Source organism: Brachyhypopomus gauderio, chromosome 3 (genome assembly GCF_052324685.1).
Source record: "Brachyhypopomus gauderio isolate BG-103 chromosome 3, BGAUD_0.2, whole genome shotgun sequence".
Taxonomy (NCBI): Eukaryota; Metazoa; Chordata; class Actinopteri; order Gymnotiformes; family Hypopomidae; genus Brachyhypopomus; species Brachyhypopomus gauderio.
Window position 1 is genome coordinate 38,468,715 of NC_135213.1, and position 22,989 is coordinate 38,491,703.

General features: G+C 47.2%; 3 protein-coding genes across 7 annotated transcripts in view; 1 reads left to right on the plus strand and 2 right to left on the minus strand.

Moving 5' to 3' along the window:
* Window positions 1-1,238, minus strand: part of ak8 (adenylate kinase 8) — a 45,785-nt gene extending 44,547 nt beyond the window's left edge. For 2 of the 3 annotated variants that reach the window (XM_076998199.1, XM_076998200.1), the window contains exon 1: window positions 974-1,237. The gene's annotated coding sequence lies outside the window, so the exon portion shown is untranslated. Of the gene's footprint in view, window positions 1-973 lie in introns of all 3 variants that reach the window. The other variant, XM_076998201.1, reaches the window with a different exon arrangement.
* spaca9 (sperm acrosome associated 9) lies at window positions 1,191-2,809 on the plus strand. The gene is made up of 3 exons (XM_076998202.1): window positions 1,191-1,503; window positions 1,631-1,833; window positions 1,952-2,809. The coding sequence occupies exons 1-3, from the start codon at window positions 1,360-1,362 to the stop codon at window positions 2,289-2,291; spliced, it is 687 nt and encodes a 228-aa protein (XP_076854317.1). The 5' UTR covers window positions 1,191-1,359; the 3' UTR covers window positions 2,292-2,809.
* Window positions 2,428-15,995, minus strand: tsc1a (TSC complex subunit 1a). Of its 3 annotated transcripts, none has more exons than XM_076998197.1 (22): window positions 15,837-15,995; window positions 14,977-15,157; window positions 14,698-14,801; window positions 14,349-14,501; window positions 13,981-14,125; window positions 13,566-13,720; window positions 13,354-13,427; window positions 13,093-13,253; window positions 12,798-12,910; window positions 12,511-12,667; window positions 12,221-12,339; window positions 12,035-12,095; window positions 11,776-11,859; window positions 11,170-11,677; window positions 10,119-10,162; window positions 9,655-9,827; window positions 9,221-9,403; window positions 7,810-7,920; window positions 7,577-7,699; window positions 5,622-5,809; window positions 5,292-5,456; window positions 2,428-5,181 (listed from the first exon to the last, which is right to left on the minus strand). In XM_076998197.1, exons 2-22 carry the CDS (start codon window positions 15,083-15,085, stop codon window positions 4,647-4,649), a joined length of 3,465 nt encoding a protein of 1,154 aa, XP_076854312.1. In that variant the 5' UTR covers window positions 15,086-15,157; window positions 15,837-15,995; the 3' UTR covers window positions 2,428-4,646. The 3 variants fall into 3 exon arrangements, with proteins under 3 accessions (XP_076854312.1, XP_076854311.1, XP_076854313.1); XM_076998196.1 differs by having other exon boundaries at window positions 10,092-10,162; XM_076998198.1 differs by lacking the exon at window positions 15,837-15,995 and having other exon boundaries at window positions 10,092-10,162; window positions 15,011-15,153.
* Window positions 15,996-22,989: the final 6,994 nt, after the last annotated feature.

Genomic DNA, 22,989 nt, shown 5'->3' on the forward strand with positions numbered 1-22,989 from the left:
CGTGGGTTCGATTCCCAGACCTGAGGCCATGACTGAGGTGCCCTTGAGCAAGGCACCTAACCCCAACTGCTCCCCGGGCGCCGGGCTAGGGCTGCCCACCGCTCTGGGCATGTGTGATCCACAGCCCCCTAGTAATCACTAGTGTGTGTGTGTGTGTTCTAACTGCACAGATGGGTTAAAAGCGGAAGACCAATTTCGATTGCGGTGTAAAAATCACAATTGACAAAATACGTCACATTTACACATTTTTACAAAGTTTCCAGTGAAACAGAAAGTGTTGGATAGAGGACCATAATCAGTATATATACACAATTTATTTATTGCACACACACACACACACACACACACACACACAGAAGAAGAGTCCAGTGAGTGACTGTAATCAAAGCTGAAGAGGTAGTTAGAATCAAATCAAATCAAATTTTATTTATATAGCGCTTTTTACAACAGTTGTTGTCACAAAGCAGCTTTACAAGTGCCGAGTCCTAGCCCCCAGTGAGCAAGCCAAAGGCAACAGTGGCAAGGAAAAACTCCCTAGTTTTTGCATTAGAAGTGCTCTGAAAAACATGAGATTTCCAGAGAAGCGGGATGCGTCGTACAGATCTACACTGTAGGAACCCAGTGGAATAAATGTCAAGATTTAAACATCTGCTGTTTTGAACACAAACTGGTTTCACTAGACCTTCAGAGGCTCAAACGCCCTGTTTTCACCTCTTATTCTTTACTGCAACTTTACCACCTCTGCATCTTTTACATTACACAGCAGTTACTCCTTGAAATCTTCTTCATATACACACACACTTCACTTCATATCTAGTTCACACTGTCATGAGTCAAATAGTTTATATCTACATCCATTCACACTGATCAATACAGTCAATCGATCAGGGGCAGTATCAGCCTGCCTGAGTCGCAGGAAACACTTGAAAACATTAAAGTAGAAAGAGCAGGCAGTTTGTTTTAAGTTACTAACCTTTATTGCGTTTCTGTTTCCACAGATCAACGTTATTCTCTGTTAGCTCAGCTAAACGTTTGTGTTATTAGGCTGTATATTTACATCCGCGTCTTCTTGTACTCGTTTCCAATGGTTACTGAATCAGCCAATCGGCAGCGTTACGGTCGCGCAGGCGCAGTTTCTCATCGTGGCGCTCTCGAATTGTTACTTGTTGCTGAGCAACTTCGTAAAAAAAACGAATATTTGTTGTGCAACGTACGGAAAACACGTTGGACAGAAAACAGCGATCGGAGTAACTAATAACCCGCTTTAACGAATGTTTTGTAAAGTTTACGTTAGTTTAAACAATAAAAACGTTTGTTTGTTTTGACAAATAGGTTATCATTTTCTCAAATTCTCTAAAAATGACTGAAGTAAGAGAGAAACTGAAGGCCATTGAGCAGAAACATAAACTTTTCAAGCAGCAGCAGTTTCTGTTCATAGCAGCGCTAGCGCGGTCACGAGAGCAGGCGCGTGACCGCGCAGGGCCCGTGTGTTCGGTGGCGCAGGTCAGGGCTCGTGCGCAATGCCTTGTTGATATTGATATTGTGATTTAGTTTAATTTACAGGCCTGAGTCACTGGTGTTTACGTGCACACACCTTTAGTAACCAGTTCAAAACGTTGTATGCGTGCAGGTGCGACGGTACGTGACCCATTATTGCAGTAACGCCACGGACAGGCGGGTCTTCTTGCTCTTTCTGGAGATCATGGAGATGCTGGAGACGGTGTTTGAACTCCTCCAATCTTCAGCGGCCACCCAAAGCCACTCCAGTGAAGCTCTGGATGCCTGCAAGAAGATCTTCAGCCCTGGCTCTGACATCAGCCAACTACAGGCACAGTTACGCATCTGTTTAATGCACCAAGTCAGACGGTTCATTTGGTGAAATGTGTGAATAAGATGCGTTACTTCTTTTTGGGTCAACGTAGGAAGCACTCATCCTCTTCCCTTCCTGCAGCTATCCGCACGATGAGATCAACCGGCTGAGCTGTAACGAAGCCAGGAACTACTACGGAGGAGTCGTGAGTGTCATCCCCGTGACCTTTGACCTGCTCAGAGCGGCCAGCTTTGCTAGCGTCCGAGTCCCAACGCCTGCGATCACCTCCGCCAACGAGCCTCTCCAGAAAACAAGAGCCAGCACAGCAGAGAACGTTCCTGCAGGGCCGAGCAGGACGTCGTCTCGAGACGCCACCAGACCCAAAGAACCTGCGTCTAAACGTACAAGAACATGGCACGCATGCAAACCTGCCTGGAAGCCACCAGGCCCTGCAAGAACACGAGCTTTTTTGTTTGTTTAAATAAAGATTCACAGTCAAGATGAGAATTTTCCAGTCTGGTGCTCGTGTTGCATTGATTGGTCTCTTACAGTGATGACGGAGCTGAACTGAACTGTGCTGTATGTCATCCATTAAGAAAGAAGCAGCAAAGGCAAAGTGTGCAAAACATATACTTTTATTTCCTTGATCATAGCTTAACAAGTAGAATACCTTTTTATCTGTGTATTCAGAATCAATACTTTTTTTGAACAGAGTCCCTGACGACATCTGACTCCACTCCAGATTATTGTCAAATTGTACCATTGTAAAATCTGTTAGAATTTGGCTTCTGGGGAAAGGAGAGATGTCCTATTCGTATTAAGGCATTTTGTGAACTATATAAATCACAAATGTCTGGGAGGGCTTTTGCTTGCAAAACAAGCAGTAACAATGCTTATGGATACATTTCATTAAAATGAAATATATGATGCAAGGGCTGAAATTGTAAGAAGGTGCAATTATGTTGGCAGACACTTTTTGTCCATAGAGAGTAGTGAGGGTTGGTGAGTCAAAATTAACCCATTGACTCACCATGGAGAATCCTTTCAAGTCCAAAGCTAAAGATAAATAGTTCAGACTTTTCACATCACCCTAATCACTGTAAACACTGAGGAGTTTCCCCTCAGTTCCAGGTAACGGCTGTTACACCGAGCAGTATTCCACATGCTCGGCTACTGTTTCACATTTTGAACTGAAGTCATACCTCAGGGCCCACGTTTTTCTTTTAGAAATAAAGACAATAAACAATATTTATAAAGTGCAAGACTTCATAAATAGCCCTGAATTGGCTAAAAGGGGACAAGGTTTAACTTTGGCGATTAGAAAACTACTCATTTAAGCTCCTCTCTTGCCTGCAAAGTTTCTGCAATATTTAATCGAGTAAAGTAGGGAAAAACGAAACAAAAAAACCCCCAAAACAAAACAAAACAAAACAGGCATTAACCCATTCAGGTGTGAGCTTGGATTCAGCCATCAGCCGTAGTCTGGACGCCTTTACCACAGAAGATTTACATTTCACATGTTCCAAGCAGCAAGGGTGGTAGCGGTAAAATCAAGCAGCCCAGACGTGGAGACGTGGTTGACTAAAGAGGGTGGAGGGTCTACGCCAGAGGCACCACCGTCTGCGCAGGGTGAACGGAACAGCAGCACAGCTCGTGTGGCGCACGATTCCTGCGAGTCTCACCAAGCAGCTACAACACCTGCATGATTTTACATCTTCAATGCTTTTGAGCTGGCATTAAGAATAATGCTAAGAAACATATTGCACTGGTGACTGGGCAATCCCAGTATTAAACTGAATTCATAAAAATAAAACCTACGCTTAAACACTCGCTTTGTCTTTTCCTCTATGGGCAAGCTTATAAATCAAGACTATGGCATGATACGTACACCTGGCTAGTTTTTGCAACAAAGTCAGCGGCTTTTCTTTATTATTCTTTATTCTGCACTCCCTACCCACCTCACACAGCTGCTTTCTTTCCTTTCACAGTTTTATCAGACACTCGAGTTTGATTTGATGTTGCAGAAACTCTTCACATTGCCCAATCCACAAGGGGAAAAGGCCCCGATTCAAATTGCTACGTTATTGCTGTACTCCTTGTGCTGCTGTAAATCGTGTCAGAGAACTCTGGGTAATGAAGTTTTCATATGCTTCATCTAAGCAAGAGTCGAAGCCCCTTTCATCCTGGGTCGATTCAAAAGCATACATAATTAAACCGGGACGCTTACGGAACCAAATGCAATAACTGAGACGGTACGATCGCTGGGAAAATGAGCCGAGCCACAATCCAAACACACCACTGACAAATTCAGACAAGCATTCATCTAAAACAAAAGAATCCTAACCGAACGCTGCGACAAACCAATGCTTCGCCAATATGTGAAGTGAAAACCTTCAAGACTACCTTGTTTTGTGCAGGCACTGTACTGATTTCGCACTGTACTCACTCCTGCCGAGTCTCAACAGATTGGTGAAAGCTACAATCGTCACGCTCCAGGAGTTGAACTGAATCACATTATCCACTTTAGTTTACATTCGGGATCTAGTGCAACGGGGTCACGCTAGGAGAAATGTGAAAAACTGAATATAACGACTTACAGGTCAAAACAGAATCTTCTCCTAAAACAGTGACAGTAGCTTTGAAGCCCTCTGTATATACATGTCTCATTTGGCCATATTCGTAATACAACAGAGCTTTTAAAAATGAACCAAAACGATGCAGTCCATCTTTTTTGTTAGAAGGAACTGCAGATTTCACAACATCTCTTCCTCATTCTGTCTAGTGTTACAAGCAGGTCTACAGCACCAGTCCTAGTGACCCAACCTTCCAAACGTCCCTAGGTCTTCTCCTGATGGGCCTCGTTGTAGTCCATGATCCGCAGGTCCTGCTGTCTCCGCCGTTGGATGTTGTAAGCCCGGTTCCTATGGCGATCCAGGGGCTGGGGCTCAGGACGCTGGGGGTCAGGCCGCTGGGGGTCCGGCCGCTCCGGCTGCGTAGCGGGCTCGGTGGTGGGGGCTGTGGTTCCCTCCCTGGCCAGGCTGGGTGGTGGGGTCTCTGCGACCTCTGAACTCTGGTCCTGCACGCCCCGGTAGAGGCTGCTCACCGGCACCAGATCTTCCTCATAATGGGTCTTTCTCTTTTTCAGAAGCTCCTGGTTGTGCATTCCCAGGAAGCTGCTGTCAGTGGGGTAGGAGCAGAGGGCCAGCGGGGAGCTGCAGGACAGGCCCGACACCTCCTCCTCCTGGCTGCCATTCATGAGTGTAGTGGGTGGTGGAGACCCGGGACAAACGTCACCGTTGACCACGTACGAACTCTCCGCCCGTGTGCCTGGCTCGGGGGCTTGGGCCGGGCCAGTACTGCTGCCATTGGGCCTGATATAAATACAAATGGGAACTGGTTAAGCTCCTGTTTGTGAATTAAGCATATTTCACACATGATGAAATCAGTCCGAAGTATCATTAAGAGATTTTAAACCCCTCACCTCTGATTTGGGGAGCTAGTGGGCTCAGCACTGCCCCCTACTGGTGTAGTGTTAGATATGTTGTTGATCTCTAGCTGGCTGTACAGCTGGAGAAGCTCTGATTGTAGTGCCTGGGTCACATGCTTCTGAGCCACATACCGGTTATCTGAAGCCTGCAACTGCCCCCTATAGACGAAAACACGCAAGTGCATGTTTGCAACAGACCACCAACAGGAATTCTCTCATTTTGAAATGGAAGCAAGTGATTTTAACAGTTCAGGCAAAGGAGCTGCACAGGCACTACAGAGCCTGTGAGCGTCTACCTGGCCTGGCAGTTCTGTGAGCGTCTACCTGGCCTGGCTCTTGACGTTCTCCAGAAGCTTCTTCTGCTCCAGGATCAGGTGCTCCTTCTTGGCGAGCTGTGCCTCCAGCTCTACGATGCGTTGCTGTGCGGCCTCCAACCTCTGGCTCTGCTGGACGGAGCTCTGACGCCACCTCTCCGCCTCCCGCGCAGAACACGCCTGTAGCATGTGCAGCTCCTAGTGCCGCGGACCCGCACGCACACGGAACCACACGCACACACACGTGGACCCACGCACACACACACGCACACACACGTGGACCCACACACACACACGCACACACACGTGGACCCACGCACACACACACGCACACACACGTGGACCCACGCACACACACGCACACACACGTGGACCCACGCACACACACGCACACACACGTGGACCCACGCACACACACGTGGACCCACACACACACACGTGGACCCACGCACACACACGTGGACCCACGCACACACACGCACACACGTGGACCCACGCACACACACACGTGGACCCACGCACACACACGCACACACACGTGGACCCACGCACACACACGCACACACACACGTGGACCCACACACACACACGCACACACACACGTGGACCCACACACACACACGCACATGGACCCACACACACACACACGCACACACACGTGGACCCACGCACACACACGTGGACCCACACACACACACGTGGACCCACACACACACACGTGGACCCACACACACACACGTGGACCCACACACACACACACGTGGACCCACACACACACACACGTGGACCCACACACACACACACGTGGACCCACACACACACACGCACACACACGTGGACCCACACACACACACGCACACACACGTGGACCCACACACGCACACACACGTGGACCCACACACACACACACACGTGGACCCACACACACACACGCACACACACACACACACACGCACACACACACACACACACACACACACACGGACCCACACACACACACACACGCACACACACGTGGACCCACGCGCACACACGTGGACCCACGCGCACACACACACACACACACGTGGACCCACACACACACACACACACACACGTGGACCCACACACACACACACGTGGACCCACGCACACACACACGTGGACCCACGCACACACACACGTGGACCCACGCACACACACACGTGGACCCACGCACACACACACGTGGACCCACGCACACACACACGTGGACCCACGCACACACACGCGCACACACACAAAGCAACAGGACTCTCCTAGTATCAAATTCTATTTTAAAAACACTAAGGACGTTGGACAACGCCTCGTCCAGTATGGATAATCCTCACAGTTGACCTCCCTACCCCTGATAATCACCAGCCTCTGATGGACAACTGCACTCCCTTGTTACTATTAGTGTTTTTGTGGTCACCAACATGTTTTTTCCCCTCATATCCAACCATACAGTCTTTATTTAACATATTTGCATTGGGCTGATGAATGAACTGTACATCAATACCGTTGCATAGCATATTGAGGTACGTCAGCATATTGAGGTACGTCAGCATATTTGCATGGAATATATTGAGTAGAACTTCACCGTCAACTGTCTTCAATACATCGGTGTGTGCGCGCTCGCTCAATGTCAAATCTTTACACCTGGGACACACTGTGTACAGGTGGAGTCTGTTTTATAGTGTTTCTAGATCGCTCACTTTAATCACTTCATTGTTACTGTATTAGCACACATGTAAATGCAATGTTGTTAGACCTGAATTTCCCAACCGTGATCCACGGAGTCTAATCTTAGCGTGTCCTCTGATGAACAGGTGAACACAATAAAAAGTGTCTGGGTGGAGATTTTTCATACTGTAAACACGCCGACCACACCTCACATCTTCAGCGTGGACATGGCACAGTGCCGGCGCTGTACCGGGTCCGAGCGCGGACGGGTCGAGCCCTCACCTTGTGCGCCTCGGGTCCGAGCCGCTCCATCTCCTGCACACACAGCCTGTTGGCTTCGCCCAGCAGTAGGAGCTGCTTGTTGAGGAAGGACATCCACTGCTCCATGTTCTCCGTGTTCTCCAGCTGGAGAGCGCACAACACGGAAGGAATGAAGCAGCAGCGGGTGCGTGAAGGCGGGTGTAGCGCTCCGACTGCTGGCCGGGCCGGTCTGGTGCTGGCACGGCTGTGCTCACCTTGATTGACAGCTGGCTGAGCAGATGTCCTGTATTGCACACTTTATTATTGGCTCTCTGCAGCTCCGCCTCCAACTCACCCATGTTCTTCTGGCTCTCCTGCAAGGCACGCTGGGAAAGCAGCAAAACAAGAGACGCTTTTCTTTCAGTGATAATTAAAAACAGCAGGTTCTCCATTTCTGTAACACGGTATTACACAACTATCACCACAACCGTTTACTACAAGTTTACTTATTAAATAGCTCCACAATCATCAGCACTCTGTGTGAATTACATTAACTCCACTCCTCCATTACATGTTTAATAATCACTGGACACTAGTTGTAGATGTAAATGGTTGGCTACATCTTCATTGTACCCAGGTACAGGCCGGGTGGAAACACTTTATCTCCCAGTGATTACAGAAGTTCTGAAGGTCTGCTCCTGGGTAGGGCTGCCACAAACGATTATTTTTATAGTCGACTAATCACTGATTAATTTTTATGATTAGTCGACTAATCGGATCGTGCGTTAATTGAATATAAAACATACAGCTTATCACACTAGAATGCAACTGCTATTATATAATCATCATTAGATTTCAGCTAAAAATAAAAACAATTAAGATCATAGTTCATTAAACCTTTAATGAAATATGCAACTTGATGCAACAATTATTAAAATAAGTATAAGGCACTGGCTTAAACAACGCAAAAATAAATACATTAATAAAGAATTTTTTTTTTTTAGGTTTTTCTTTCTTTCATTTGTCTCTGGCATCAAACGTAGCTACATATAAATCAAATTAGGTAGGTACCTGAAACTAAGGAATTATTCACAAAAATAAAGTTTTGGTCTCACTGACGTTACAGAAAACACACGAATGCGTGCTAAGGCTAATGAAACAAATCGCCATCACTAATGTTAACTTTTACAGTTACCACGATAAGTAAGTATAAAGTTAACGCTGTTTACGGTAACGTTAGCAGCTAACTAGCGATTTAGATTACAGAGATGACGGTCCCTCTTCATCATTGTCACAAGTAGCCACAACATGCTTCAGGTGCTCGTACATCGCGGTTGTGCTGCCGTGGAAGGAAAGTTCTGCCTTGCAGATATTGCACGCGTTTCGGAACCCGGTTACGGAAAATGATCCCGCACTTTTGAGTTCCGTAGCCGGGTAGCCATGATACCAGTCTGTGTAATGTCCTGGGATGTCGTCCACTGTCTACCTCGGTTTCCACTACTGCGCATGTGCGTTAGGGACAGAAAGGCAGACGCGACCGCAGCAGTATGGAGAGAAAAAAAAAAACACGACGCATCAACTATTAAATTAGTCGATGACTATTTTAATAGTCGACATAATCGTGACTAGTCGACTAATCATGGCAGCCCTACTCCTGGGTCTGCTCCTGGGTCTGGCCCGGCTCACCTGCAGCTCCTGGGTCTGGGAGCAGAAGTCGTTCCTCTCCTGCTGGAGGTGCCGTAGCTGGTCCTGGAGCTTCTGGGCCAGCGCCTCACCGTCCTGCTGCAGCTGCTGGGAGCGACGCTGCTCCTCCTGGAGACTCGCACGCAACGCCTGGGTCTCCACCTCCTGCAGACGGAGCTGGGCCTTCTACACGGGGAGGGAGAGATGGAGAGAGAGAGAGGGGGGGGAGAGAGAGAGACAGACAGAGAGAGAGACAGACAGAGAGAGAGAAGTAGCATTTAGGAAAAAGATACTTTAGTTCTGAGAGATCGGGTGTAGTCAGGGCATTCAGAAGCATGCTTGTGCGACCGTCAGAAAGGCCGTGACATTCACGTTCCCAAATCAAAACCAGAAAGAGGACACTTTAAAACGTGAGGAGCTTCACGGCGGTCCCTCACGGCGGAGGTGTTCTGCTCCTCCAGCGTGGAGGCGTTGATGACACGGCGGAGCAGACGGCGGCTGCGTAGGGCGTGCTGCTCCCGTTTGTGCCTCTCGTACAGCAGCTGTCCGTGGACCAGCAGGAGTTGACTACGCAGGAGGTCCAGCTCGTCCGGCGCCGTCGGGCCTGAACCTGCCACACACAGCCCAGAGCACACGCTGTAGCACCAGAACACGCATGCCATAATACTGCTGAGCTATTAGCTGTTAAAAAAGGGTAAATATAAAACATCAGGAAACAGAAGAACAGGAAAATATCAGCGTATTTATCTATAAAGTCAGACGATGGAAAAAACAGGAATGTATACAAACAGACAAGCAGGAAAGGACCCAAAGGACAGGAAGGACTGTCTTCTCGACAGTGGGGAGAGTCAGTGCGTGTTCCATGACTAAATACCTTTTCCTTTAGTGCTATGATGTTTACCTCCAGAGTGTGGCTGAGCTGATGGGTTTGACAAAGAAGCGGATCTGGAAGACAGTAAAACACGGAGCGTTGGTAACATCTCCGCTCGAGCGCCGTTTCAAATACCTCACAATTCAGAAGTTAGTGGCAGCAACACCTGTGTGTCGGGACGTGATGGGACGCTAATCATCACAGCGGTCATTAGGAAACACCTCCATTCATCCCATTAAGTCCACGTACATGAGGTGATTTCAGGGTGCCATGTTAAGGCGTTAAGTGAGCGTGTGGCCAGACTGAGCATGCTCCAGACCCGTCTGGGCCTTTCCTGCTCCCCTCAGGGTATCTGCACATTTTTTAATCTCAAATTCAATGACTTTTAAGACCTTTTTAATACCTCTCACAAGAAAAAATAATACTATTACTGGGGATGCAGGTGTGTTCCACATCGTTGGGGGGGGGGGGGGGGGGGGTCTTTGGCGAACGAAAATTGTTGACATTGTTGAGGCCGTATACTCCAACGCTAGGAATCTAGCACTAGGACCCTGGAGCGGTTATTTTCTGCATTAGCGCTAGATTCGGCAAAGTTCGCATTACGCCAGAACTACTGAACAACACACACTTATAATAATTTAATGCCTCCCCTCATAAAATTCCAGACATTTTAAGACATTTTTAGGCCTTGAATATGGAAAACTAAATTTAAGACATTTTAAGACTTTTTAAGGACCCACGGGTACCCTGTCCCCTACCCACCCTCCCTACTGACACCATACATAAGATACCGGTCCTGCGCCATTCAGGTTTCACGTAGACCCAGCACTCTCTCATCTCAATCAACACCTCGCAAGCTCCTCACAGGGGGCGTCAGAAGGTCATCTGGGTTTCACCAAATTAAGCCCACAGCTCTGGAAAGCTCCAGGGTTTGGTGTGTGTGACCCACACCCTCCACGCTCACTCTTAAACCAGCAACCTGTACCCACACAGCCAATCACTCCCAACCAGTCCACCAGCGGACGTACACGGGAAGCGTGACACGGGACCACAGGGACAGCGCACCCCCGTGACCTCTCACCTCTTCGCAGCTTTCTCGTGGAGCTCTTGACCTTGCAGGATGAGCCGATCGAGAACCTCCAGAGGAGACGTGGCCGACAGGTCCTCCCCCTCCACCTCCTCCCGCTGCTCTCTGGCTCCCGCCGCGTTCTGCTGGACCTCCGCCGTCCTCCTGCCCACGAACAGAGAGGCCAGCTTGGGCAGGGCCAGGTCAAACAGGGGCTCGTAGGGGAAGGAGGTCTTGGACAGCTCGGCCAAGGTGTCCTCCGCTGCGCCGGGACTCAGGGAGCTCTCCATGGGCGTGAAGCCCGGCCACAGGGACCAGGGACACTGCTGCTGATCTGGGCCTCTGGGGCTGCTCGCCGCTCTGTCGGGGGTGGAGGCCAGGTTGGGAGCAGGAGCAGCCTGGCAGGCGTTTGAGGGGGCGGGGGGAGCGTCAGGGGCCCCACAGGAGGAGTTGTCCAGTCTGGCCATTGGGACAGAACCAACGTCAGTCCTGGTTAGTGTCACCAGCTCTTCTGTGATGGCATCTTAGGAACAAAAAAAAAAAGGGTCATCAACAGATAATATATTTGTTTATCTTTGTTTATTCTCAGAATTACAACAACGTGCGGGTTTCCACCAGTACCTTCCTCTCTGTCTCTCTGTGTCCTCTTCACAAAGTCCGAGAGCTCAGTCAACGTTATGGGGCTCACAGCATCACCTGCTCCGCCTGAAACAGCAGCAGTTTGATAGTCTTTCTCCTCAAGTAACAGGTGTGACTGATGTCAATTTAAGATGAAAGGATTCAGATATAAAAAAAAAGAAAAACTCCACTCGACTATGACCAGGTAAGATCTCACACACACAAAAAAAAAACCAAACAAGTTTGAAATGTAAACCATCACCTTTGCTGATGATACTTGTGGGTGTGTCTTTTCTAAGCTCTTTGATTGGCTCTTGATTTGCCTGGGCAAGTTTGTGGTTCACGGATTAGACAAAAGTGAAAATGAATAGAAAACAGAAAGCAGTCACATGCAAATTGCATTTCAATTCCACAAATGGCTTAGAGCGTGGACTGTCGTGTCTTGTACCTGTGCGGGAGGACGTGTAGTGCTGGTGGGCTGGGCGGTATGTTCCTGCTCCTTGGTGAGAGGGACGAGGGGGGAGGACCCTGAGGGCGTGGAGGCGGACGGCGTCCACTTTCCATCCGCTGTGGAAGACACGGTACTCGTTACGCACGACACACTGCAGCCGTATGTCCCAGCAAACGGACCCAAACGGAGGCATCGCTGACGAAGGGCATCCTTGAACATGGACACCTCGTCCTCCATGATCAAGGCCCCGTACACACAAAGCAGAGCTTAGCCTCCACGACGCTCACCTGGTGTGCTGGGGACTCGTCCCGAGAGGTGCGAGGCACTGCTGGAGAGGTCAGGGACGGTGGTGGGAGACATCCCTCTGGGAGGGGTGCTCAACCCGCAGACAGAGGACGGGCTCCACGTGACCTCCTCCATCCCTGAGGGCGTGGCCTCAAGACCCTGCGATCACATTGGACAACATGGCAATCGGGTGCACCAATCAGACGCCACCTTGGCCAACTGTTGATTTCATTCTCTTACAGCAGCCCACGTGTCATTCACACAGGCTCTTATTGGTGGGAAAGTTCACCTTGAGGCTTGGTGTCTGTGGGCTGAGAGCCGTGTGCTGGCCGACTGTGAGGTGGGGCAAAGAAAGGGAGAGAGACTGACGAACTGTGTTCATTGACGCGAGAGAGGAGCTTCCTACAACACACGCACACAAACAGCAGCAATCAGGAGGCAAAACAGACCATCTGTGTTCTATTTGTGAAGGTTACGACTCGGCAAAACGGCAGCGGTTACACATTTGTAGACGCGATGAATTTGACCTCGAAAAGAAGTGTCCGAGTGTTCAGAACAAACAAACGGGTTTAGCGCGTTCTAACCGGGGCTACGGAGGTCCGAGTAGGACCTGCTACAGTTGACTGTGCGCTGTGGCATGTAGTCAGGCAGGAAGGAGTAGACCTCCTCACAAGATGCCTCCATCGGGTCCAGTGACACTTTGGCACATTCAATCACAATGTCGTGGGTCTCAAACCTCTTCCATCTGGAGCAGGGATCAGAGAGCACGATTATGTGTGTGTGTGTGTGCATATATATGTACACACACATCAGTGAACTGTACATGGAGATCAGTCAGACATTACCTTATTGGATCCATTTCATAGTCTTTGGTTCCGGTGATAAGTTCTGGATGTATTCGCACGTGTTGCAGCATTGGCTGGTTGAAGAAGAACCAGTAAATGATCACCGAGCTGCCACACAGTTGTCACTCATCAACAAATCAAGGGCCTAGGCGCAAACCAGGGGGCTGGACAGTGGCCTGCACCAACACACAGTCCAGTAGCCTGCACCTCACCTTCACCACCTCCTCGAAGGTGTCCACGTTCTCCTTCATACTGTAGTGGGCGCGCAGATAGGACACAAAGTTGCAGGGGTACATGCCATAGAGACGGTGGAACAGTGAGTAGACACTGGCGTGGAGGTGAACTGCATAGACTCCCTGAGCGTAGCCTAGAGGACACCAGGCAGAACGGTCAGTACATTACTGACCCAAATACAGGGGAACATGATGTTGTTATGGAACATGAGCTTGGTGATATGCCAAAACAACAAACAAACAAAACCTATCATTTTTCTTTAAAGTGATATGGAAAGGGAAGTAATATGAAATTGCTCTAACCTTTTAGCTGTACTTATATTATTTAAAAATGCCCAGCACTGTTTGAAACTAAAAAAAGGTTATTTACTTTGGCAACATTATTGTAAACTACCTGGATTTCTCTGATTCCAAGCTGCCAGTCGCCCGAAGATATCAAAAAACTCAAAGAGAAGCTGTTTGCCAGTCTGTGGTATCATGGGGAGAAGGACGATCACCACCAGCACCCCGGTAATGAGGACCAGAACATCTGACTCGGTCTGTCACAGCACAAGCAGGGAGACAGAACAGTCATGACATTTACAAACCCCGAAAAATCGCCATTAAACCCAAATCCAACGTGACTCCAATCTACAATCACAATCTACAATCTACAATCATTACATGAGTGAACCCATCTGCGACACTTTGCCCCCCCCCCACCCCCACCACGCCTCCCCCAGGACAGAGTTAGCTGCGCCTGGCTGGTCTTTTGCTCGGTACCTTGAGGCATTTGAGCAGCGACGTGAGCAGCGGAAAGCGTGCGATCCTGTGTATCCACGGCGGCTGCCTGCGAACAACGTGGCCCAGCAGGGTGAGGACGGACAGCCTGCAGGCCGGCTTGGCCATGCACTCGTTCATCTTGTCCAAAAGGTGCTTTGAGGAAGAAGAAGAAAACGCCCCCATAATTATTAACCATGACTGCAAAGTCAGTGGAACATGCCCCAATCCCTTACGCACAAAGTTTGATCTCTGCATCCATGGAGGAGCCTAAGACAACGGGACATTATCCCGCAAATTTCCCGCTCGCTCCTCCACGGGGTCAGATGAGGGAGGGGTGAGCTCTCCTCACCTTGTCGTGAGGTTCCCTGACCGACGACAGGATGTCCACAGCCTGAGAAGAGCTGGTGTCCAAATAATAATCTAATAGGCCATGGACAAGGACAGACCCTTTATCTGACAGGACAAACAAAGACAAACAACAACTCGTTACAGAGTTAAATATACAAATAAAGCTGCAGTTACATAAAAAGCAGAAAGTGTCACCATGTGGAATTGTGTAGAAGTCACAAGTTCAGAGAAAGGAGGGGGAACGTAAACACATAAACCAGTTTAGGCGAAGGTGGCAGACCTGTGCTAAGGTTCTCCTGTAACAGACTTCTGACCTGCTCCAGTTCCTGTAAATCTGTGGACTCCAAAAGTGGGAGAAGGTCTATGACATTGGGCTGGTCCTTGGCCATGGCGGTGCGGGGCGAGAAGCGGGACTACGGGCACAGTGTGGTGTAAAGCCCTGCCGTGTCAACATGGGGTGCCTGCGCAAGAACACAACACATCCGGCTATGAGAGGTGATCCTTCAGTCCATCTCCACGACAGAACTGGGCTTGTACACGACCGACCCGGTGGATGTGTGGCCGTGCTGGGGAGATCAACACCAGGATTAAGGATTAAGTGGATTAATTAATCTGGTTAACTGCACTGTGAACATTCACTCAACGCACTGACTACAGCTGGTCATTACACACAACGCTGCCGTTTAAACCGCTGCTACACCGCCTCGTCCACAACACGGTGGCCACACACGAGAAGTGACATTAATGCGAGCAGCACCAAACACTTTAATCAAGGTTTCACCCCCGAACCTGGACGGACGAACCCGCCTCTATCACAGCTAGCCACCGTTAGCCTGCCAGCTAACGCAAACCACTCGGCTTCGCTCAGCCCAGCGGCGGTGACATTACCCCCACACGCCACACTTACGACCTCGTTAAACGGACCGAGTGCGAGGCGCTAAAATAAAATTAAAACGATTCGCGCGTCGACTTTAAAACACACTTAATTGGCGACCAAACAAAAAGTCCGGAGCGCTGCACGCCGCCGCCGTCTTGGACACTGGGCTAGCTAAGCGCGCGAGCTGTTAGCGCGTTAGCACGTCGTGCGCGCGCGTCACTGGACTGTTCTGCGCGGAATTAAAAACACCGAGTCCGCGGCACCTTCGTAGTGAGTCCCGGGCCTCGGCGAGGTTCAGCGGTTACGGTAGTGCCGACTGTCACCGCAAGCAGGCATGAATGGAGTCTCCTGCTGCTCTATCACAAGATCACTGCGTGTGTGTGACAGAGAGCTAACGGCTAAAGCTCAGCCTGACAGGAATCCACTGCGCATGCGCCGTTAAAAAAAAAAAAAAAAACCCCAGAGATGACGTCAGTGAAGTTTATTTATTCTCTTCTAGTTGTCTGATATATCGTCACGGTATTTGTACCGATTTGTTTCACATGTACCGATTTATATCAGTCTTTGAAGTTCCCGAGAAGAGACGCACGTAGGCTATACCACATGTGATGGATGTGATTACTGTACAAGCGTCTGTGCTTAGACTGTAATACATGGAATCACCGACTGCAAGTACGCAAGAACTCGAAGGACTTGTAGATTTGGTCAGTTTGAGGTGTTATTTACTTTCTGAAAGAACAAACAAGCTACAAATGAACAACAAAGACTACATAGAGACCACAAAAACCCTACACTATTCCAAATACATAATTAATACATAATACATAAATACATATTTAAAAAATTAATTTAAATATCTGAGCACTCAAGCAGTATAAAATGTCACTACTTTGTAAAAAAGCCATAACGAACTTTGCCCTTACATTTTCGCCAGGCACATACTGTATGCATAATTTCCTAATAGTGGTACTAAATTTAATACAAATTTTTATTTTACATTTAATAGTCTAATATAGTTTAGGTCAGTAGCAGATTATCTTAAATCATGTTGCTGACATATACTACCAATTATTGTAACGATCAGTGATTGAATGGTGATCATCTAAAGCTCTGATCAGCAGGTCTTTGAGGTTGAAAAGCAATTAGGGAAAAAAATTGTACATCTGCCTCAAAAAATCTATTCGAACAGCCATTAACCGTGATGAGTAAGCTGATAATAATTGAGCTCTGAACATTTAGTGATTTTCCCTCTGATAACTTGATTCCCAGTGAAATGCATTAGCCATTAGACTCAGCAGCCGGATTGCCCTCTTGTGATACACCCATTAAATCTGTGATGTGTTTCTTGATTAGGCTTTTTGGGGGGGGGCTATAAGTGGCCTTCAGAGTCACTGATTTGTGTAGGTAATCATAATCATGGTCCTCTATGAGACACCTATTGACTACATTTAACTAATTACAAATGCAGTCAGTTTTTGCTGAGAGTCTCTCTCTTCATTTTTTTATTGTTTGTGGGTTTGCTCATGCTTTTACTGAATTTGTATTTAATTGGTACGTCTATAATCACACAGAACGAATGCCACAACTCAATATCTCAACATGTGAGATCACTGCTTATCAAGTAATATGTAAAAATAACAACTCTTCAGTGAAAGGTTGCTGTCTTAATGATCTTACCATCCCACACTGCAGCTGTGCAGCGGAGGCAATTTTCTTTTGTTTGGTACATTATTAAGTAACAGTCTTTCATGTATCCACTGTTTCATAGAATTGACTTGATGCTTATGCATACCATGATGCAACAGTCATGACTAACTGTTCTGAGAAACTGTGAACAATCAGAGAGAATATTACAAACCTTTCAAGTTATATAAGTAAGCGATCAGCTTAGGAAAACTGCTAAGACGCTACTGGTTGTTCACAGGAACGTCTCTACCACAGACAAAATAAAAGAAACTGATTCTGTTGTGGAGTCTCTCACCCTCCCACTTTGTACACTTTGAGGAATTATTTTATCTATAAACCAGTCAAGAATAAACCAGCCAAGACCAATACATAGATTTCCATTGAAGTCATTAATGGGAGTGTTATGAATGTCATTTAAATAGGTGCTGTGTTCCAACACCAGTTTTACAGAATTATGAGTTCAATGAGCCATTTTAGACTAAAAGTATTTGCAACAAGATGTTAATTTCCTTACTTAATGTCCCCACATGTGTACACAGGGAACAGGGAAACTTAGATAACAGCCAGTCCTTGGATGCTTTAAAAATGAATCCCTTTTCTGACATTTCTGGGCAGTTTGATAAACCTAAGCCACCTTCTGGTTTGAAAAGGAAGCACTTGATTTATGTGTGATGGTGCCTGTGTGACTTCCAGTAAACCATTTGCACCTTTCCACTTTGCCCATATTGCATTCCACACTGTGCATGTACATGTAGTCTGTGGTTGCAAAAAATGACCCTGATTCAGAGCAGCGTTCAAGTCAGGAAAGACAGGACGTCCCTCAGTGTTCACGTCCCCCGAGGCCCGTTCTGTCGTACCGTCTTTTTAACGCGGTGTGGCCCTGAGCTGTCCTGAGCTCGGCAGAGACGTCCCACAGCACAAAGTCAGACAAAGACCCAGCATCCCGTAGTGCAGTTTTATCTGGTTTGATTCTATCAAGTCGAAACCCTCTGCAATGTTTCTGTTTGCTCAAAAAGCACAGCATTGCCAAAGAACAGCAGATGGTTGCCTGCTTGAAGATCCGTGACACTGTAGCTGTCAGCAGAAAAAAGCTGCCTCTGTCAAAATAGTTGAAAGATCTGTCTGAGACAGGCTTTGAACTTTTGTAGGATTTCGTCACACCACAGTGGCCACACCACACATGGATGTTACTGTGATGACCAGTGGATTTGAGAATGGGGCATTTAGTGATATAGTCATCTAGCTCCTTGCCCATTCCCAGTGAGAACTGAGAATGCCTCCTGTATATTTCTGGCACTCTCCCAGCTAATAACAACTACCTTGCTAGTAATAACTATGAATGGCCTACTTTTTGGAATGAAATAATACAATTATTTACAGTGGAATAACCATCGCTCTCCCAGCTGTCAAACACAGACCTCGTCTGCACACTGAACTGTGAGCAGACCTACATTTCCATGCTTGCCATTAGGACATTTTACGGCCCAGTAATTCCGGCTCCTGTGCTGAGCTTGACGTTATTTGCAGGAGGGCATGAAAGTGGCAAGATGTCTTCAGCACATTCACTGGTAGGACTGACAGCAGGCCAGATAGATGCAGCTCTCACAGGCCATGTGGAGATACAGGAATCACTCTGGCCGCGTAGACGCGCTCTGCTCCTGCTCTCCCAGAACTAGCTGTACACCAGCAGGAGGCATCACAGTTGGTTCCTTCTAATCATCTTCTTCCTTATTATATGCTGTAGTCCCATGGAACCGAACAGAAGAGTGGGAAACCTGGGACATGTCTTCTGTGCTCCAGGTCAATCATATCAGATCATCTGATCATATCAGATCATCTGATCATATCAGATCATCTGCTAATCAGAGGAATTACCACACTGTCACAAATTCAGAAGCTCAGCAGGAATTCTGTGAAATTTGATTACTCAATCTGTAGTTTTTTCTGTAGTCTCCTCTTTTACAATTAATTACATTTAATTACTTTATTAAATTATCATCATACATCTGTTCATATATAAATGATCATTTGTTATTTATCCGATTAGTACAAGAATAATATACACTGTTTAGAAAAACATTCAGATTAAAAAGACATGCATTTATAAACATAGAAACATTTAAACATTTTTTCTATTTATGCAAAAATACAACCTAGAATTCCTTTAAGCAGCTCATGAAAACATCCTTCCTTCCTTGGCCACACAATCCTTAATTCTCATCAATGCACGTTTATTTTTTACGTGTTAAAATGATAATCCTTTATGAAACCACAACACATCGGTCCTCCCCTGCCCTTACACTACACGTCCTTCAGGCGGCGCTGTTTGTCTACAGCCTCTGCCATTTCACCCCGCTCAGCTGCTTCACGTTGTAGCTGTATTAAAACGACTATTTCAGCCACCACGGCAGCAGAGTGCAGCTCCCTCGGGTCACATCTGAAACGTTTTCACCGTGAATGACAGCAGACGGTGTATCCAAGTCAGTTCTGACGGTTCTCCTGGATGAAAAACGTCATCCAGGTCGACGCCCCTTTATTCAAATACCCCTCATGCATAATCTAATTTGTCCAAGTAGTTTTGAACAGGAGGTACAGTATAATGTTATTGCTTTTATTTAAGAGCTGCAATAACTGGGCGATCTGTGTTGCCTGTGATTCTGTGCTGTTTTGATTCTCGTCTTAAACAGTCAGAACACTGTGAGCTGTTAAATGTTGCATGATCAAAGATCTCAAAGCCCAATTTCTGAGCAGCCTATTTAACGCTGTGGAAATGTAAACGCATCTGAAGGGATCAAAGGAATATTCAGCAGTCTGACCCAACGACAGATGAATGGAGCAAGCCAAGCCTTTTTATTTTTTGCTAGACAATCAGAAGAAACAGCCTTCTCATTAGTAACCGAGGGTAAGCTTTTGGAGAATTGCTTAAATTATCCATGAAAACAGTAAATGCTGTAAAAGAAGTCAAACAAGCACGACTCCAATGGGAAGCAACACCCCTCACTAATTTGAGCCGCATCTGTGATTAGCATGTCATTTGCATCAGCCTCTAATGGTCTTTAAGCTTATCTGGAGCCTGAATATCTCACCCCAAAAAGAGCATTTAACTACCTCCTCTCATTTAAATGATAATCTCCCAATCCGATTGCTTTAGTTTGAGGCCAGTCATCTAATAATATGCTAATGAGAAGCACTGTATCTTGCAGCACTCAAAACGCTGCACCGTGTCGAGGTCATGTGTGTGGCAAACGCTGCACCGTGTCGAGGTCATGTGTGTGGCAAACGCTGCACCGTGTCGAGGTCTTGTGTGTGGCAAATGTCGCACCGTGTTGAGGTCATGTGTGTGGCAAACGCTGCACCGTGTTGAGGTCATGTGTGTGGCATATGCTGCACCGTGTTGAGGTCATGTGTGTGGCATACGCTGCACCGTGTTGAGGTCATGTGTGTGGCATACACTGCACCGTGTTGAGGTCATGTGTGTGGCATACGCTGCACCGTGTTGAGGTCATGTGTGTGGCATACGCTGCACCATGTTGAGGTCATGTGTGTGGCATACACTGCACCGTGTTGAGGTCATGTGTGTGACATACGCTGCACCGTGTTGAGGTCGTGTGTGTGGCATACGCTGCACCGTGTTGAGGTCATGTGTGTGGCATACGCTGCACCATGTTGAGGTCATGTGTGTGGCATACGCTGCACTGTGTTGAGGTCGTGTGTGTGGCATATGCTGCACCGTGTTGAGGTCGTGTGTGTGACATACACTGCGCCGTGTTGAGGTCATGTGTGTGGCATACGCTGCACCATGTTGAGGTCGTGTGTGTGGCATATGCTGCACTGTGTTGAGGTCGTGTGTGTGACATACACTGCGCCGTGTTGAGGTCATGTTTGTGGCATACGCTGCACCATGTTGAGGTCGTGTGTGTGGCATACGCTGCGCCGTGTTGAGGTTGTGTGTGTGGCATACGCTGCACCATGTTGAGGTCGTGTATGTGGCATACGCTGCACCGTGTTGAGGTCGTGTGTGTGGCAAACACTGCACCGTGTTGAGGTCGTGTGTGTGGCATACGCTGCACCGTGTTGAGGTCGTGTGTGTGGCAAACACTGCACCGTGTTGAGGTTGTGTGTGTGGCATTCGCTGCACCGTGTTGAGGTCGTGTGTGTGGCATACACTGCGCACAGAAGGGAGGTCGAGTGTGAAGTTAGATGAGAGCTGAGGCCCAGGTTGAAAGTGGCTGTTCGTACCGTATCATTTATTGAGAGGCTGGGAGCATCTCCGGGTGGGATGGAAGGCCCCCCCACCTCACACACCCACCCAGCTCTGTCATCCTGTTCCTGTGAGCTCTCCCATTAAATCCAATGAATTCCTGTTCTTCCAAATGTTATTCCATAATGTGGGAACACCAGTTTCCATAGACAAATAATGTGTGAGAGCACGGGAGAGATGTTACTTCATGCTCAGTCCTATTCTGTTGTTTGTGCCTCTGTTGAACTGAAGCCATGTCTTCACCCCCATCTGTCAATGACTAATATGCAGTTCACAATCATGCATGTATTTGCGCACATGTGATTAATCTGTGCTAAATGTGTGTGCATTTTATTTTGCCTGCGCATTATAAATCCATTTATGTGTTAATCCCATTAACGTGTGTCGGTTATGATTGCTCAGTCTGGAATTTTTTTTGCGCTAATCTTTAGATAATTCCCACATAGTTTAGGATAGAGGGCTGAAAGAAGTTTTCGTGATCCTGTAAAGATTTCTATAAGTGCCTGCGGGCCGAAAATACATTGTGCGTGTGAGACTGCGTAAAAGAAGGATTATCAAAAATTCCAAGCATGTCTGGCTTCAGTTATGTTTTTTCATACTGTAGCCGTGGGTGATGTACCCAATGATGATGCAATCAAAACGCAATGCCAAAAGGGAACTGACAAAATATCACATACTATTAACGTTTCCTTAATGTTTTTTAATATTCATCACGTACATTTTAATCAAATGGCTTTCGAATTGGACGATTTGCTTTGCTCCATAACAATCAAAATCAGTTTTCATAACTGTAAATTATGCTGTCTAAAAAAAAAAAAAAAAAAAAGACTTCACCTCAAGCCAGAGATGCTTGTTTCCTTGGTAACGGGGGTCTCGCCGTAGTGTTCGCTGCCCATTGCGAGTGACTGATGACGCCAAGCTCCCATTGATGATTCCTAAAAGAGATCACCCTCTTTGTTTTTCTTGGGTGTAAAAGTATATCCTTAATACTGTGACCACACACTAAATGTGAACAAAAAGGAGTTGATGTTTCGTCTAGGAACGTCACATGAAAGACTTCGTCAAAACATCGACCAATGATGGATGGTGCTTTAGTCGGTATAAAAAAAACAACCGTTAGCCTAACAGAAGTTTTTTGTAAAAATACAAAGAAATAGAAATATTCGTAGAAATATCTACATATGCATTATATATGACAGGGCTCAAACTGAAAGGTTTTGCTTACCAAATATCCAGTGATGTCATTTTACCGGGTAAAATTATTGATACTTTCGTTAAAGAAAGAAGCATTGTTTGTGCGTGTTCTGCGTAAGTATTCCTGACCAAAATGTTATCTAATATTCCTGGCCATATGTGATCTGCATACCACAGGTGGAAAATCCTATCGCATCAGACAGCATTCTGTCAGAGCAGTGAAATTTCACTGCGTTAACGCAAATATTTCCAAGTGTATTCAAGCGTGACCGTTC

Bases quoted from the DNA above. Each gene is read 5' to 3' on its own strand.
- spaca9 (XM_076998202.1), top strand. From the start codon at position 1,360: ATGACTGAAGTAAGAGAGAAACTGAAGGCCATTGAGCAGAAACATAAA. The intron at 1,504-1,630 runs GTCAGGGCTCGT...GTATGCGTGCAG, and splicing joins CCGTGTGTTCGGTGGCGCAG to GTGCGACGGTACGTGACCCA. The intron at 1,834-1,951 runs GTTACGCATCTG...CCCTTCCTGCAG, and splicing joins ATCAGCCAACTACAGGCACA to CTATCCGCACGATGAGATCA.
- tsc1a (XM_076998196.1), bottom strand. From the start codon at position 15,085: ATGGCCAAGGACCAGCCCAATGTCATAGACCTTCTCCCACTTTTGGAG. The intron at 11,860-12,034 runs GTGATGGTTTAC...CTGCTGTTTCAG, and splicing joins CACAAGTATCATCAGCAAAG to GCGGAGCAGGTGATGCTGTG. The intron at 7,921-9,220 runs GTGAGCCGGGCC...CTGCTTTCCCAG, and splicing joins CCCAGACCCAGGAGCTGCAG to CGTGCCTTGCAGGAGAGCCA.